The sequence below is a fragment of the Palaemon carinicauda genome, chromosome 29 (assembly GCF_036898095.1).
Source record: "Palaemon carinicauda isolate YSFRI2023 chromosome 29, ASM3689809v2, whole genome shotgun sequence".
In the NCBI taxonomy this organism is placed as follows: Eukaryota; Metazoa; Arthropoda; class Malacostraca; order Decapoda; family Palaemonidae; genus Palaemon; species Palaemon carinicauda.
The window spans coordinates 48,437,282-48,455,839 of NC_090753.1; the positions used below are offsets into that span (position 1 = coordinate 48,437,282).

Below are 18,558 nucleotides of genomic sequence, written 5' to 3' on the forward strand. Positions count from 1 at the left end.
ATAGCTGCAATAATAATGTCGGTCACTTTCGAAAAGATTTATGTAATAATACTAATAATAATGATGATAATAATATTAATAATAATTATGAAAACTCTCGACAATGATGATAATAATAATAATAATAATAATAATAATAATAATAATAATAATAATAATAATAATTACAAAAATGATAAAGAACAAGAACAACCTCACAGGCAACAAATTCAAGAAGTACCAACAACAACAACCTCAGTAATTATGCAACAATAAAAAAACGACAACAAAAACAAACTGTGGCATTTCCGTGTACCATCTTTGACGCAATTTTTACGACCTTGTCTCCCCTGGAGCGTCTGGTCCTGTTAAATATCTCCAATACCCTTTTGGGGCAAGGTGGTTTTGCAACGTTTTAATATGGAAATACTTAAAAATTTGCATAAAGGAGATATATATATATATATATATATACATACAACACACACACACACACACACACATATATATATATATATATATACTTAGAGAGAGAGAGAGAGAGAGAGAGAGAGAGAGCTAAAGGGTTGCCTAGATCATTATTTATTTCAGCATCGAAATCCCAAACATCGATAGAATTTTGATTCGGTTATATTAGGAGTTCCCAAGAATTTCTTCTTCTTCTTCTTCGCTCTCTCTCTCTCTCTCTCTCTCTCTCTCTCTCTCTCTCTCTCTCGATATAAAAAAATCTTGGGGAATTGGTTCAAACCGGTACGATCAGGTTTTGGAAATATCATCATGAGACAATTTTGTCATTATGGCCAAGGTACTTAACTCCCTTACAAACAAAAACGAATAGAAAAAGAAAACGGCAAGTTAAACTCATATAAACCTAAATAAAAAATAAAAATTGTTAGTGAAGACATAAGCCTACTTTACCCGTATTACAGTCGCGTAGGCCTACAGATCGAAAAAGGGGCCTGAAAGTCAGAGATAAGTTGTGACAGGCCATTAGTTTTCTCAGGATAATATCTTCGACCATTATGTTCGCGTCAGAGCAGAACTTTCCTAGAGTGTCGGACTCACCCGATTGCCTCAACACTTGTTTCTTCTGGTAACAGACGGGTTCTTACGAAACTATCTACGCTTTTGTTTTTGTTAAAAAATATAGGTTCCACGTATTGTACTGTGTGTATGTATATAAATATATATATGTATATATATAAATACACACACACACACACACACACATATATATATATATATATATATATACACACATTTATATATGTATATATATATACTGTACATATTTATATATATATATATATATATATAATATTTATCTATCTATCTATATATATATATATATATACAGTACATATATATATATACATATATATGTATATATATAAATACACACATATATATAAATATCTTTTACATATATATAATATTTATCCATATATATGTACTGTATATATATATATATATATATATACAGTATATTATATGTATATATATATATATATATGTATGTATGTATACAAAGTATATATATATATATATATATACAGTATATTATATATATATATATATATATGTATGTATACAAAGTATATATATATATATATATACACAGTATATATACATACATCTTAATCAGCCCTTGACAGTCCACTGCAGGACGAACGCCTCGGCCATGTCCTTCCACTCCCGTCTGTTTATGGTCTTTCTATGCCAGTTTATATCAAATAATTTTCTTAGTTCGCCAATTCATCGTTTTCTCTACCCTCCCCTACTTCTGCAATCTCTAGGGACCCACTCTATTATTCTTAATGTCCATCTGTTATATCTTATTCTCATCATATATATATACATATATATATAGTATATATATACTGTATATACACACTGTATATAAAGTACACGTGTAACCTGTTTGTAACACATTCGGAACTAAGCATTAAAAAAAGTGCTGACGCAGCGAAAGTTCTCCCTAACGGATACTCCCCATTCCCTGGCCCCCTGATCCCCACTCCTAATTACCAATTACCACTGGTAAAACCCAACTATATTCTCTGGTATTACCTTCAAGGGTCAATTATCTTTCGTAAAAGAAGAACAGAAAACTTTCTTGTAGTTTACCGACATTTTTTTTTTTTTGGGGGGGGGGGGGATTCGGAGAAAAGAAGAGACAAACTCTCCTGAGGTCCACACTAGGCTCCTGAAGTCGTTCCCCAGTCTAAAGAGACAATTTCCATCTTTTGACTGCTCCAAAGATAGAGCTAAATCATTATCATTATATGGAGCTAAAACATTATCATTATATGGAGTTAAGTCATTATCATTATACGGAGTTAATTATATGGAGCTAAATCATTATCATTATATGGAGTTAAGTCATTATCATTAAATGGAGTTAATTGTATGGAGCTAAATCATTATCATTATATGGAGTTAAGTCATTATCATTATATGGAGTTAATTGTATGGAGCTAAAACATTATCATTATATGGAGTTAAGTCATTATCATTATATGGAGTTAATTGTATGGAGCTAAAACATTATCATTATATGGAGTTAAGTCATTATCATTATATGGAGTTAATTGTATGGAGCTAAATCATTATCATTATATGGAGTTAAGTCATTATCATTAAATGGAGTTAATTATATGGAGCTAAAACATTATCATTATATGGAGTTAATTTATTATCATTATAGGGAGATAAATTATTATCATTGTATGGAGTTAAATCACTATCATTATATGGAGCTAAATCGTTGTCATTATATGGAGTTAAATCATTATCATTATAAGGAACTAAAGCATTATCATTATATGGAGTTAAATAATTATCAATATATGGAGCTTAAAGATTATCATTATATGGAGCTAAAGCATTATCATTATATGGAGTTAAATAATTATCATTATATGGAGCTCAGACATTATCATTATATGGAGATAAATCATTATCATTATATGGAGTTAAATAATTATCATTATATGGAGCTTAAAGATTATCATTATATGGAGTTAAATCATTATCATTATATGGAGCTAAAGCATTATCATTATATGGAGTTAAATAATTATCATTATATGGAGCTCAAAAATTATCATTATATGGAGTTAAATCATTATCATTATATGGAGCTAAAGCATTATCATAATATGGAGTTAAATAATTATCATTATATGGAGCTATTTCATTATCATTACATCGGGCTGAATTATCATCATTATGTGGAGTTAAATTATTATCAATATATAGAGTTAGATCATTATCATTATATGGAGTTAAAATGTTACCATTATATGGAGTTGAATCATTATCATCACATGGAGTTAAATCTACGTCATCATTCGTTTCTTAATGGATGTTTCTTGAATATTCTTTCTGGTATTATTACTAGCATTAAACAAAAGACTCCATATGAATTGTACTCTTTTCTAAATAGTATTTTTCACATTAAAAAAGGGTTTCGTAGATATTTTCTTGAATTATTTATAGGCACTAAGATTAAACAAAAATACTTAAATACTTAAATACTTAATATTATTGGTCGTACTCATAAGAATGAGTGAAGAGTAGCTGCTTGATTTATGCATACATACATACCCACACGTGCTACAATACTGTGCACATAAAGGAATACATGGAAATACATACTTTTTTTTTTTATTTCACTGATGTAATAAGGGGAATAAAAAGGACAGCTGTTGACTACAGCAACAGCAACAAAAATAATAATAATAATAATAATAATAATAATAATAATAATAATAATAATGATACTAATTAAAATAATAATAATAATAATAATCGTGATTACAACAACAACAACCTCAACAATAATAATAATAATAATAATAATAATAATAATAATAATAATAATAATAATAATAACCTTTATTATTATTATCAGTATTATTATTATCATTATTATTATTATTATTATTACCAATATTATTATTAGACAAAATAGTGCTACAAATATAGAAATGACGTCACGTTCTGGAATTTCCGTTCCTAACAATACTTCTATATTTTTTTTTTATTATTATTTCTTTTTTTAGCAACGATTATCTACTGTATCTTCCAAGCTACCGAAGAGGATATCAAGGCCAAATCCCGATGACTACCGAGAAAAATTAAAACATCATATGTAATTGGTCACGTAACTCCACGAAGATCATAAAGTACATCCTCTCCACGCGTCATATCCTGGACATGAAGGTCACGATACGATGGTATACAAATTATTATGAGTTTGTGACCGCGAACCTTCCGGATGAAAAAACGTTAACCCTGCTCTGATGTTAAAGAAATGTTTGTGTATACGAGAAAAAAAAAGAGAGAAAAAAATAAATAAATAAAAACTTTATTTTTGCATTATTAAAGAAATGTTTGTTTTCGCATATATGCTTCTTACGGGTACTTCTGTTTCTATAACAACAGTGACGTTGTTACCGTTTTTAGAATGATTTATTGGTAATTTGTTCTCATCATTTATTTATTTCCCTATTTCCTTCCCTCACTGGGCTATTCTTCCCTGTTGGAGCCGTTGGGCTTACAGCATCTTGCTTTTCCGATTAGAATTGTAGTTTGGCTGGTAATAATAATAATAATAATATGATTCCAGAAGAGCACAAGATAATTGAGCGCAGTACCATTTGAGCGCCGACAAAGAGCGCCAAATTCTCTCTCTCTCTCTCTCTCTCTCTCTCTCTCTCTCTCTCTCTCTCTCAGTGGTTGTTTGGTTATCAAAATCATGTGGTTACCTGTTAGAATAATTCCACTTAGGAAAAGTAAATAAAACTTTCTTAAAAACTCTTGTGTGTTCTTGCGTGTGTGTTTATTGTTTGGCTATTGCAATCATTACGTTACTATCGTTAGAATCATCTTATATAGGAAATTAAAAAAAAAATCATTCTAAAAGAAAAGCCCCTTTGATTTAATAATAATAATAATAATAATAACAATAATAATAATAATAACTAGAGGAGCACTCAGTAGACCGTAGACCTCCGTCAAGGCAGCTTATTTCTCAACCTTTTTCCCGACATTGATCTTGCCCTTAACATCTATTAATTGGTGTGGATTTTCATACACTCAAATATAAACCAAATTTGAAGTCTGTGACAACGATGTCTAAACTTATGGCTGTTTACGTGAATTGGACATTTTGCTTGACCTTGACCTCGACTTTCCAAAATTCAATAATTTTCAGCTTTTTACATAACAGACAAACACACACACAGGGGATAAATATAGCCTCCTTCCAACTTCGTTAGGGAGGTAATAATAATAATAATAATAATAATAATAATAATAATAATGATAATAATAATAATAATTTTGGGTATTAAAAATCCACAGTTATAGTAATTTCTATATAGTAATTGGCTTATGTTTTAGTTTACCTTCGACCCACTGTGAAACTTGTTCTTTCTTCAGCTGAAGGGGCACTTTTGAAAGGGTCTAATGATCCTGGTTTCTTTATTATAAACAACGATAAATTAACTGTGGATTTTTAATACTCAATATTGAAAATTGTTATTTTAGGTAATAATAATAATAATAATAATAATAATAATAATAATAATAATAATAATAATAAACTAACCTATTACCGTTCTATGCAAAGGTACTTTGTCACTGGAAATTTCCTCGATAAAAAAATAATTTAATGGGGAACTACATCCCAGTTCACAAAATGTCTCATTTCAAAAGGATCCTTTGAAAAATGAGGACAAGATACTTCATTTGCATCATTTTAGGATCAATGTGGTGGCCGATATGGTAACGTCCCTGACTGGTGAACGTCAGACTGGGGTTCGAGTCTTCCTCAAACTCGTTAGTTTTTTTGGTCGCTGCAATATCACCACCCCTGTGAGCTAAGGATAGGAAGTTTTGGGGAGCCTATAGGTCTATCGGCCGAGCCATCGACAGCCATTGCCTGGCCCTCTTTGGTTCTAGCTTGCGTGGAGAGGGGGCTCGGGCGCTAATCATATGCATTTATGGTCAGTTTCTAGGGCTTTATCTTGTTCAATAGGGCAATATCACTGTCCCTTCCTTCTGCCATTCATGGGCGACCTTTAAACCTTTACAGTGAAGTAGAGTGAGAAACACCAGTAAGAATATATTATTTACCTATCTTAGGTATTCTATTTTACCATATCTGTATCCTTTAACAACTAACATGGAAAAGTAATTGTTAATTGCAATTTATGATATTCTTGAGCACTTTATTGTACCTTTTCAAGTGGCATTTTAGATTTCGACGGTTAATTCTCGAAGTTTCATGTTTGCTGTTTTTTATTTTGAAACAAAAATGTAAAATTTCATTTTTGAATCGTATGAAGTAATGACGATAACCAAGTCTTTATAATGCTAAAGATTTCGCATAGTCGAGAAGTAGGCCTAACAATATGTAAAACAACTTTCTTGAAGATCTAGGATGTAATAAAAGAAACCAATGTTTATTTCTATTTAAAGCAAATTCAAATCATTATTTCTATTTTAAATCAAATTCGTGAAGCTCTTACAAATCCTTAGAATCAGAAGCAAAGACGCAAAAGGAGACTGTCCAGCTAAGCCTATCTCAAAGAGGCCTATTTCAACCCCTCGCCCCACCACACCAAATTCCCAAGAGGCTTATCAAGAAGTGGTTTTAGAGAGGACTAGGCATAATCCTGATATGAGTGTCCTCATCGCCTTTATATAATTGTATATAAAAAACTAGAATAAGGACCCATTTCTCTTTCTTCTTTCTATATTTTCATACATTTTATGACCACTAATAATGTAAAGAACAAAATATAACAATATTAATGGAAATTAAGACCTGATTTTCAGATTTATTGAGGCTTCTGGAAACTCTCCCTAGATGGTACGATAAATTTCTTGACATAACTGGATATGTCCTGATCGAATTTTGAGGCCTATATAAATGAGAAAGAGTCTGGATCCAACCAGAAAGCAACTCTCCTCTGAAGAATACACAGTTCTTAAAGGATCCTTGAGGTAAGAAAGCTGATTAAGTTTTAAAGTCTTTGAAATTCAATGGCTGAATCTCTCCTGTAGTTTTTAAGCTTCTGCAAAGAACTCACAGATTATCAAATATTCAGGGAATTTGATCCTAACTTAATCTAATCCAACCTCACCTAGCTTAACCTAACCCACTTGAACTCAACCTAACCTAACCCAACCCATTTAAACTCAACCAAACCTAACCTAACTTAACCCACTTATACTCAATCTAACCTAACCTAACTTAGCCTAACATGATTTCACCCAACTAAATCTAACCTAACCTAACCTACCCTGGTCAGTTTCATTCTCCTTTTTGAAAAGATTTTATGGTTCATTTACTTCATTAGATGCTTGTTGCTATGTATTCAAATCCCATTCCTGTCTGCCTGTTGTTTCTCTTGCCTATGCAAAGGAAATCACCTATATTAGTATATGTCCATATCTTAAATTACTTCAAGAATACTGACGAAACCAGTGTCAAAGGTACAATGTCACAGGACTCAACGGATTTAAGAACATTGTGAAATTCGAGAAGTTGGGCGTCCAATCCTTTCTTATACTTTCAGCTGCACTGCTCTTTTACTTTTAATTTCTAATTCTTTTTTATTCTCATTTGCAATAAGCGACTCGCTGTTTTTTTCATTTCTTTATGCTGTAATAATTAAAATTGATGCTCTTGTTTTAGGATTTATAGAAATATTGTAAGTAATTTGACTATCACGATTGTTCATTATTTTACACTTACACGTGAACACACAAACACACACACAAACAAACAAACACACACGCACACATATATACGTACTTACATATATGTATATATATATATATATATATATATATATATATATATACACACACATGCAGTATTTGTACGTATATATGTGTGTACTGTATACACAGACATATATATATATATATATATATATATATATATATATATATATATATATATATATATATATATATATATATATATCAATACTGTCTTAGAAATAAGATTTTCTTGCACGTTCTTCTAATGACTTATACAATAATACCATACACATGGCAATCTTCGGTGATCTAAATATGAAAAATATGAAAAAATGTAATAGTTTCAAGTAATTAACGTCAGCAATTGAAAATATATTTCGTTTTTGTATTTTTGTAAAAAAGATTAAAATGTAATCTAATCTTCATTTCCATGGGCTAAAATACAAACCTATTGCTAATCTATGAAATAATTGACAGTAGGAAAAAATTGCTATAAAAAGGTTAGTTTTTCATCGAAATCTTAGTTACTGAATGAATCATAGTCAATGAAACTATATCATATTGGTTTCTATGCTAGTTTCTTGTCTTAACAGCTTTCATTCTTTTTCAATAACTAAATTAAACGACCAACGCCAATTAATACCACAAAATTCAAACCCTAATATAAATTAATACATCATAATTAAACCACCAACTCCAATTAATACCTCAAATTAAATCACCAACCCCTACTAATATCACAAAGTTAAAGATTCAACACAAATAATGCCACAAAATTAAACCATCAACTTCAATTAACACCTTAAATGTAAGCCACTAACTGTAATTAATAAATCAAAATTGAACCACCCGCTCCAATTAATACCTCAAAATTAAACCAACCACTACAATTAATACGTCGAAATTAAACCACCAACTGTAATTAATACATCAAAATTAAACCATCAACACCAATTAATACATCAAAATCAAACCACAAACTGTAATTAATACATCAAAATTAAACCACCAACTGTAATTAATACCTCAAAATCAACCCAACCACTACAATTAATAGGTCGAAATTAAACCATCAACTCCAATTAATACATCAAAATTAAACTACCGACTGTAATCAATACCTCAAAATTAAACCACTGACTGTAATCAATACCTCAAAATTAAACCAGAAACACCAATAAATACCTCAAGATTAATTACATCCTCCATCTTGGTGGTAACAAGAAGTTTCATCCAGCTTCTCCCTAAAATACACTCCTAAAAATACCTTAAACTCACAAAACCTAAAACCATTAAAATAAATATTACTTTACGTATTAGGAAAAGGAAGAATTTAGACGTACCCAATTTCAATTGAACCCAGAGCATCAATTTTATGATCAAAGGCTCATTCAATTTCTTTGTAACAAAAATAACGCAACTGTTTTAAAAAAGAACAATAAAACTTTGAGGTTACAGAACTACTGGTAAAACTTACAATTAGTGAAACCTCTGGGTATTGACATTCATTAAAGCTAACCTAGTGGTAAGAACTAACAATAAAATTATTAAACTTTTACAAAGAAAACATATGCCTAACTATTTACATGTCTGTGTTCGTTTGAGTGTGCATAAATAAAAATACTTGCAATGATCACTCAGCGTAGAACCCTGGTATAGCTGCCCCTTTCCAGAATGAGGTAAACGAAATTGGAAATTTCATAAATTAATCATCTCAGTAATCTTGTACAAATTCATCAAGTCACAACAGATGCTCATTTCATGTCTTATGTTTTACAGAATGATTGGACAATCCGCCCTTCTCGTGGCAGTAGCCTTTTGTGCTTTGGCAACAGCTCTTCCAGATCATTTCCAGAGTCACGGAGGCTTCTCAAGTGGGTTTGGAGGTTTCGATCAGCAAGGAGGTAACGTACATTTTGGAGGCAGTGGATTTGACTCTGGCAATGGATTTGACCAGGGTACTGTGTTCCATCAAAGCAGTGGATCAATACTAGGTCAACGTGGTAGTGGCTTAAACTACGGCAATGGATTTGACCAGGGTACTGTGTTTGACCAGGGTACTGTGTTTGACCAGGGTACTGTGTTTGACCAGGGCGACGGTTTTGACCATGTCAATACCAACGGAGGCGTGGTCTACGACTCTTCTAATTACCCAGACATAATCCAAGGGTTCCCTTTCCAGGATTCTCATCCTGGAAGGGGTTTCGCTGGCTGTGAAAACTGGTGTTTCAGCTCATTCCAGAGCAACTACTACTGTTGCACACGAACAACTTACTATGGCTAATTCCATGGCTGATGTACTGACTGACCATCAATGTTGTGACGTCAGATTATAATGCTGTTGATCATATTCATTGAACCAAGAACCAAATGTTATTTGGTCACTTGATGTGTTCAGGATCAGTCTTTAAGAGTTTCATGAAATAAAATTATAAAAAAAGAATAATGCCTTTCATTCTATACATTATTTTATTCTACAAAATATATAGTTCCTTGATATGTTTTGTGAATTAATTATGAATTTGTAAAATAATATACATTGAAAAAGCAAGACCTGCATATTGTTGAAAAGTCTCGCCACAGAGAGAAGGTAGTAACAGCATTGATTATAATAATCCAAGATGATTTAGGATATTGCTACCCTCTGCAATTAGGAACTAAAAAAAAGTATGGCTTCATTTACTCTTGTTCATTTCTTTTCTATAGCAGCTTTTAACATTCATTGCTAATTTAATTCCTTAAGATGATAGCAAGGGATGGAGTGTTTGTAGTAACCTCAACGCATTCTGCTATCTGAATAGTTATCTGTTTATAGGAAAGTTACTTGCAGTTTTTACTATAGGAATCATTGACCCTTATAAATAGAAAACATGATGAGTATAACACACAACACACACGCACACACACATATATACAAAACTATATATATATATATATATATATATATATATATATATATATATACATACGTAAACGTTTGTGTACTGTATATGTGTTTGTGTGTGTGTGTATATATATATATATATATATATATATATATATATATATATATATATATATATATATATATATATATATATATATATATATGTATATAAAGGCAATTGCTTTAGTGACAAATATATTTCCAACAGCAAATCTTGCTATGTCCGTAATACAACGTACATATATATAGATTCATTTCACAATAAGATCGCTTGAAATATAATCATTCAAAGTCACAAGACAAAAAAAAAAAGTTCAAATTCCTTTAAAAATCATAAGAAGAGTGAAAATTAAAGTATGCTAATGTATTCTTAAAAGCATACATATAGAGAAAAATACATCTACACATACATTTTCATAGTATACATAGAGAATATACGCAGAGGACATTCGCTGTCGGAGTCGGACTGTCAAGAAAGAGGGTGGAAGACTTCATCATTATTATTATTACTAGCTAAGCTACAACCCTAGTTGGAAAAGCAGGATTCTATAAGCCGATGGGCTCCAACAGGGAAAAATATCCCAGTAGGTAAAGGAAATAAGGACATAGATGAATTAGAAGAGACGAAATAACAATCAGAATAAAATATTTTAAGATCATTAACAACATTAAATTAAATTTACCATATATAAACTATAAAAATTTCATAAAAATTGAAACAAGATAGAAATAGAGTGCCAGAGTGTGGCCAGATTATTATATTATATTACATCTAGAAGAAAAGTAATAACAATCAAAATAAAAAATTTTAAGATCATAAATAACATTAAATTATCTCTATCACATATAACTTATAAAAACAAGAGGAATGGAAACAAGATAGGAGTAGAGTGCCCGAGTGGGGCCAGAATATCATACTACATATTTGACAGAAGAAAATGGACGGAGAACAGTCTTCGAGACAGTGTTTGTCTTCTTAAACATTTATTTTTATTTCTAAGACACCATAAAAATAACACTGTATAATCATGTAGATTGGTTGGTTAGAAACTTTGGATTAAACCAGCATGATAGGCGGTAATATTGTGTGATGGAGTTATAAAAGGTTATAATATTTTTTATGCACTCTGAGATAAATCATTAATTTGGGAAACCAAAAAAAAAATCAGTTTAGATAGACGGGGTGAATAGCAGAACTCCGTTTAGGAGCAATCTCTCGACTTCTTTTTTTTTCTTTTTGTTACCTGAATCTTTCCCAAGTAAGAACGTTTATAGGAGCTATCTAATATTTCCCGAAATGTTTCTTTTGACTATCTTAATACCGTATTAATTATTCTTACCAAATAGGTATATATCGCATTACATATTACTTTGTATTTGGTAAAGATGAAATGTTAAGGATAATGGAGATAAGTCCTCCTTCACTTACATTCAAGTCCTCGACTTCATTGTAACCCACTACTACAAGCATGAGATTCCACACTCCCCCTTCCCCCCATCGCTGTTCTACCATATTCCGAGTTCAGTTAAGATGCTCTTGTGGTGGCTGATGTGATAACGTCCCTGACTGCTGAACGCCAGACTGGGGTTCGAGTTCCACTCAAACGCGCTAGAGTCTTTGGTTGCTGCAATCTCATTATCCTTGTGAGCTAAGGATGGGTGGTATGGGGGAGCCTATAGGTCTACTGCTGAGTCATCAGCAGCCATTGCCTGGACCTCCTTGGTCCTAGCTTGGGTGGAGAGGGGCTTGGCCGCTGATCATATGTATATATGGAGTCTCTAGGGTATTGTCCTGCTTGATAGGGCAATGTCCCTGTCCCTTGCCTCTACCATTCATGATTGATTGTAATTTGAGGTTTCCTGGCATCCTTAATGCTGCCATTCGCGAGCAGCCTATATACCTTTACATAGTCTTTGATGCCGAGAGCACGAAGACTCCCGGAGAGGTGGCAGTCTTTCTATGAAAATCCCACCGGCCATCTTCTTGCAAGCATTTGTTTTTTTACGCGCTGCACGATTGCAAGACACCGCGTCTAGCCGGAACGTCCAGACAATCTCTAAACCTACCACGATTCTTCCACTAACTGTCAATCATAAACTGCTAATCATTAGCAAAGACCAATTTATTCTTCCATTCCTTTTTTATTCGTCAAAATGCCTTGTTTCTTGTTGAGTCTTGATGCTTACTTGTGACAATGTATACTGTTAAAAATTTGTCGTAAACAAAAAACGGTAAATGCCTGGCAACATATATTCCAGGAGTTTTACTTCTTGAAAAAAAAAAAAAAAAACGGATATACTTACGTTAAGGGGTGATATTACGGTCACCAATCCGTAAAAGATAATTAAGTAAGGTAAAATTAAGGTCACCTGTATTTTACCGAAATACGGCTGAGAACAGTATATTTTTACGGACAATTTCCAATTAAAATTACGGTTTTTTTTCCTTAGTGTAGAGTAGGCCTAAATGCCTAAAAGTAATGTATGCACTAAGTCTTGAACCGTTCATGGGAATTTCTTTCTCTCCATAATAATAACAACAACAACAACAACAACAATAATAATAATAATAATAATAATAATAATAATAATAATAATAATAATAATAATAATCAATTATTAATAATAATAATAATAATAATAATAATAATAATAATAATAATAATAATCAATGATTAATAATAAAAATAATAATAATAATAATAATAATAATAATAATAATCAATGATTAATAATAATAATAATAATAATAATAATAATAATCAGATTAATTATCCACTTTTGCATTCTTTTATTCTTATTATGTGATGTACCCATTGTGCATATTAAATCTTGGAGAAACAATAACAAAAGCGAATGGAAATACGAATAAGTTGTAAATGTGATTCACGGCCAAGAAATGTATAATTTCCCGTTTGGGATATTTGGCAAAACATTGCAAGTGTTATTCATAATTTCCTTCTGACAACTAATGCTTATGGAATTATCATTACACTGTTAAAAAATACAGTAATTTTAATCGGAAATTCTCCGTAAAAAACTAGTGTTCTCAGCCGTATTTCAGTAAAATACAGGCGACCGTAATATTACTCATTTACGTCAATATATTCGTTTTTAAAACGGTAAATGCCTGGCAACATTTATTCCAGGATTTTTACCTTTTCTGTACGGCGAATTTTTAACAGCGCAGGTAAGCTGCAACCCTCGTCTGAAAAGCAGGATGCTATGAATAGGGGCTCCAACAGGGAAAAAATGGCCCAGTGATTAAAGGAAGTAAATAAACTATATATATAAACTAAACTAAATCAATAAAACTAAATCAATAAAAGAATATCAAACATCTTACAATCAGGAAAAACGTTAAAATAACTTTGTCATATATAAACTATGAATAGAGACTTATGTCAGCCTGTTTATCATAAATATATTCGCTGCAAATTAGAACTTTAGTTCCACCGATTCAACCAACTGCGAGAATACGGAGAACGAAACAAGCAGACATGATGCTTAAAATGATCACTTCCTCCCCTTTCAGATATGACTCGTAGCAGATGCACAAAAGAATGCTGTTATATTTTTACTGACAAGAGAATTTATTTAAAGAAAAAATCTGGACACTTGATGAAACCCGTTGCCATTCCCACGATTTTATAGATACATTTATAAATAAAGGCGCAGAGAGAGAGAGAGAGAGAGAGAGAGAGAGAGAGAGAGAGAGAGAGATATGGATACCCACCACGATTGTAGATACTACTATAAATAAAGGCTCCTATAGCTTTCTAATTTTTCATGATTCTTACAGAGAGAGAGAGAGAGAGAGAGAGAGAGAGAGAGAGAGAGAGAGAGAGAGAGAGAGAGAGAGAGAGAGAGTAATTACGGATTTCCAAATGGAAGAATATAGTAGCCCTTGTATAAATCGATTATATCTAAAACGTTCAGGTAAATATAATTAACCCATGTATAAATCGATTATATCTAAAACGTTTAAGTAAATATAATCATACTACAACTAACGCCTATTTCAGCTACTTCATATCATCATTTTGAACGCCAATACCTTCACAGAGACAAAGGAGACAAAGGAAAATGACTTTCTTTTCCAAGACCCCTTGACAACAATGTTTTTCTATCCTTTGTGAACCGGGTTTCCTTTGCTCACAAAGAAAGTTGGGGAATCCTGTTCCCGACCCATTCCATCTCTGGGGATTCCCGCAAGGTAGACGATACTCCTCCAAGATTTTGCGAAGATAATTTGGCCCGGGAATTTTGGTCTCCCGAATACCCCCACATCGTAATACCTGGAAGTGATTATGATTTTACGTTGCGACGGCCCACAAACTCTCACACTATGCGTGACCCCACTCACCAGCCATAGCACGGTCCCCCCCCCCCCCCCAGCATCCTTCCTGCTATGAACCCTTGGTAATCTCCTGCAGTAAAAAACTATACAAGGTTTTAAAAGAAATAGATTATTACAAAATAACCTACAATTAAATAGAAAAAAGTGAAGAACATTATAGAAATTAGAAGATGACACAATCAAAGAAATTTAAAGGAAACGACATCCCAAAATATATTATTGCAAAAAAAAAAAATTGGAGAAAAGTTGAAAATATTATACAAACTAGATGATAAAATCATAGAAATTTATAGGAAATGACATCCCAAAATAGATTATTACAAAATAAAAAAAAAGAAAAAAAAAGTGGAAACTGCAAACTAGTAGGTGAAAAAAAAAATCAAATCTACAGGAAAGTACGTTCCAAAATCGAATGAAAACATTTTGGAAAATAATAAATTGTTTGAAATACATAGTAGAAGACTCCTACTATAAATATCAAGTGCAAGCCATTCACGGTAAATGCTTAACCGCAACAGCTTCGGGCAGTTTAATGTATATTAGAATCTTCTAGACACGATGTTACTGTACACTGTACTTCCTCCGACATGGTGGGTCGAACGAATTCAAAAACAGGTTCGGGTCCGACAGATGGTTTTAGAAACCCACCGGCAGGTTTAGGAGGAGCCGGGGGGAGGGGGGTTAAAGGGGGGTATGTGGCTTTCCCGTTTTTAAGACGGGAAGTACAACAACGGACTTTCTTAAGCCGTATATAAGACCCGTGCAGGATTCAACACCTCACACAACAGCTTCACTTCGGCGACAGAACAAGAGTCCTCCAATATTTTTGCAAGGTAAGAAAATTTTTCATTTCGTTCATTTCTGCAAATGCCTTTCAATGAAAGCCAAGCTTTACACAAATACTCTAAATTCTATCTTGATTCAGAGTCATTGATAAGACACGTTTATATTAATCAAAATTATATAAACAATGGACTTTAGTTTAAAAACTTAACTATCTTTAATTTTTGTTCGTTCTCCCATTGCTATAAATAAAACATTTATTTTTGTTCATTAATGCGTTTGCTTAATGCTAAGCCGTTACTCACCTGTTTCTTACGTAAAACTTCTTAAGTCATTTACCTCATTGCTCTCTCTCTCTCTCTCTCTCTCTCTCTCTCTCTCTCTCTCTCTCTCTCTAACACACAAACACATACACATACATACACGCACGCACCTATACACAGTTACTGAGAGAGCACAATCTAAGATCCAAGAAATTGCCCTGTACACACAGATACACACACCCACCTTGGTATGTACTGTATGTACAGCATATGTATATAAAGACAATTCACTTGCAATGGTATGTAAATCTACGCTAAACAACATAAGGTTCATTTTCATGCATACTACTTTGCAGTACGAAATTGATCTATTGATGATGATTAGGATAAAATTTTATATTGCTTGATATGACTGTGTATGTCTCTTGCTCTAAATTACACGCATCGTCAGATATAACTCATACTGTTTTCAACTTTGTAATACCAATCATAATTCCACCACGGCTTCTTTATAAGTGTTCTTTCTTATTAAGATTTGGGTATAATTAAGATTTTGCATCGTTGAACAAAGTGAAAAAAGTGATGTTTCTAAGTACTCTTTACGATGGGGATATAAGCGGTTTTTTATAATATTACAATGGAAGGCAGCTCTTCTACGAGAATGACAATCCAAAATCAAACCCTTGTTCTCTAGTCTCGGGTAGTGCCATAGTCTCTGTACCAAGGTCTTCCACTATCTCTTAGGTTAGAGTTCTCTTGCTTGAGGGTGAACTCGAGCACACTATTCTATCTAATTTCTCTTCCTCTTATTTTGTTAAAAATTTTATAGTTTATATAGGAAATATTTATTTTGATGTTGTTACTCTTCTTAAAATATTTTATTTTTCCTTGTTCCCTTTCCTCACTGGACTATTTTCCCTCTTGGGGCCCCTGGGCTTATAGCATCCTGCTTTTCCAACAAGGGTTGTAGCTTAGCAAGTAATAATAATAATAATAACAACAACAACAACGACGACAACAACAACAATAATAATGATAACAATAATAATAATAACAATAATAATAATAATGTGGAAAAACAGAAATAAAGACCTATTGCGTCCAACGAATAGACATACATAGTAACTTGTCTCACATTTTTCAAATGTTGGTCATTCTTCCAATCACAATTCAACATTTTTTCTACTGACATTGAAAGTTCAGGTAATAAAGTTACATTTCAACTCAAATATGACAGCCATATTCGATTCATATATTTTATCTAAATGTTTCAATTTCTATTCCAGATGACTGGAAAATCAACTGTCTTTGTGGTCGCTGTCTTATGCGCCTTTGCATCAGCTCTTCCGGGTCAGATACAAAGTTATGGCAACAGAGGAGTTGGACATCATGGTAGACCTAGTGGTGGCTTTGGAAGTTCACATGGAGTTGGAGGTGCCCACGCTGGAGGACTCTCGGGTGGATTTGGTAGTAGTGGCCTCCATGGAGCATCCTCAAGTGGTCTTACTTTAGGCCATCTCGGAGGTGGAAGTGCTGGTGTTGGAGGCAGCCATCTTGGGGGAGTTGGTGTTGGAGGCAGCCACCTTGGAGGAGTTGGTGTTGGAGGCAGCCATCTTGGAGGTGTTGGAGGCAGCCATCTTGGAGGAGTTGGAGGCAGCCATCTTGGAGGAGTTGGTGTAGGAAGCAGCCATCTTGGAGGAGTTGGTGTTGGAGGCAGCCATCTTGGAGGAGTTGGTGTTGGAGGCAGCCATCTTGGCGGTGTAGGTGTTGGAAGCAGCCATCTTGGCGGTGTTGGTGTTGGAGGCAGCCATCTTGGAGGTGTTGGTGTTGGAGGCAGCCATCTTGGAGGTGTTGGTGTTGGAGGCAGCCATGCCAGCGGTGTAGGATTGGGAGGAGCAGGTTTTGGTGGTGCTGGAGTTGGCCATCTTGGAGGTGCTGGTGTCGGTCTTGGAGGATCTGGTGTCGGTCTTGGAGGAGCTGGTGTCGGTCTTGGAGGAGCTTCCAGTACCTCATACAACCCAGCCCACTACCCAGACATTGTTCCAGGATTCTCCTTCCAGACCTCGTACCCAGGACAAGGATTCGGAGGCTGTGCCAACTGGTGCCGAAGCTCTCATAATAACAACTATTACTGCTGCACAAGAACAAGCTATGCTGGTTAAAACTTATGTGTATTCCACTTATTTCAATTAATTTATTCTTTAAATAAAATATAGTATTCCTATGTTACTTGTAGAATTTTATTTTACCCATACAGAGAAGGAAGGAAGAAAGAAATGTTCTACAAAACTTGATTTATACAAAAATATCTATTTAGCTGCAAAATTGAGGAATCTCCAGTCAATCAGTGACAGAGAAGAAGCAGACATATTGGAAAATCCCTCTTTTATGGTATACTAAAATAATATTACGCCATTACAACACTTAAAGTCTGTATAACCTCTAATTTCAAACAATGGAACCAT

At 33.1% G+C, this 18,558-nt stretch overlaps 2 protein-coding genes across 6 annotated transcripts; both read left to right on the plus strand.

Annotated features, from left to right (window-relative positions):
- Positions 1–6,901: 6,901 nt before the first annotated feature.
- On the plus strand, positions 6,902–10,071 carry LOC137622772 (keratin, type II cytoskeletal 68 kDa, component IB-like). The gene is made up of 2 exons (XM_068353359.1): positions 6,902–6,996; positions 9,541–10,071. The coding sequence occupies exons 1-2, from the start codon at positions 6,923–6,925 to the stop codon at positions 10,043–10,045; spliced, it is 579 nt and encodes a 192-aa protein (XP_068209460.1). The 5' UTR covers positions 6,902–6,922; the 3' UTR covers positions 10,046–10,071.
- Positions 10,072–15,772: 5,701 nt separating this feature from the next.
- LOC137622773 (uncharacterized) lies at positions 15,773–18,322 on the plus strand. Of its 5 annotated transcripts, XM_068353363.1 has the most exons (4): positions 15,773–15,880; positions 17,380–17,638; positions 17,684–17,713; positions 17,792–18,322. In XM_068353363.1, exons 2-4 carry the CDS (start codon positions 17,380–17,382, stop codon positions 18,253–18,255), a joined length of 753 nt encoding a protein of 250 aa, XP_068209464.1. In that variant the 5' UTR covers positions 15,773–15,880; the 3' UTR covers positions 18,256–18,322. The 5 variants fall into 5 exon arrangements, with proteins under 5 accessions (XP_068209464.1, XP_068209463.1, XP_068209462.1 ...); XM_068353362.1 differs by having other exon boundaries at positions 17,380–17,713; XM_068353361.1 differs by having other exon boundaries at positions 17,684–18,322.
- The last annotated feature ends 236 nt before the right edge of the window (positions 18,323–18,558 follow it).

Excerpts from the sequence above, each read along its gene's own strand:
- LOC137622772 (XM_068353359.1), top strand. The coding sequence starts at position 6,923 with ATGAGAAAGAGTCTGGATCCAACCAGAAAGCAACTCTCCTCTGAAGAA. Across the intron at positions 6,997-9,540 it reads GTTCTTAAAGGATCCTTGAG|AATGATTGGACAATCCGCCC; the intron begins GTAAGAAAGCTG and ends TATGTTTTACAG.
- LOC137622773 (XM_068353360.1), top strand. The coding sequence starts at position 17,380 with ATGACTGGAAAATCAACTGTCTTTGTGGTCGCTGTCTTATGCGCCTTT.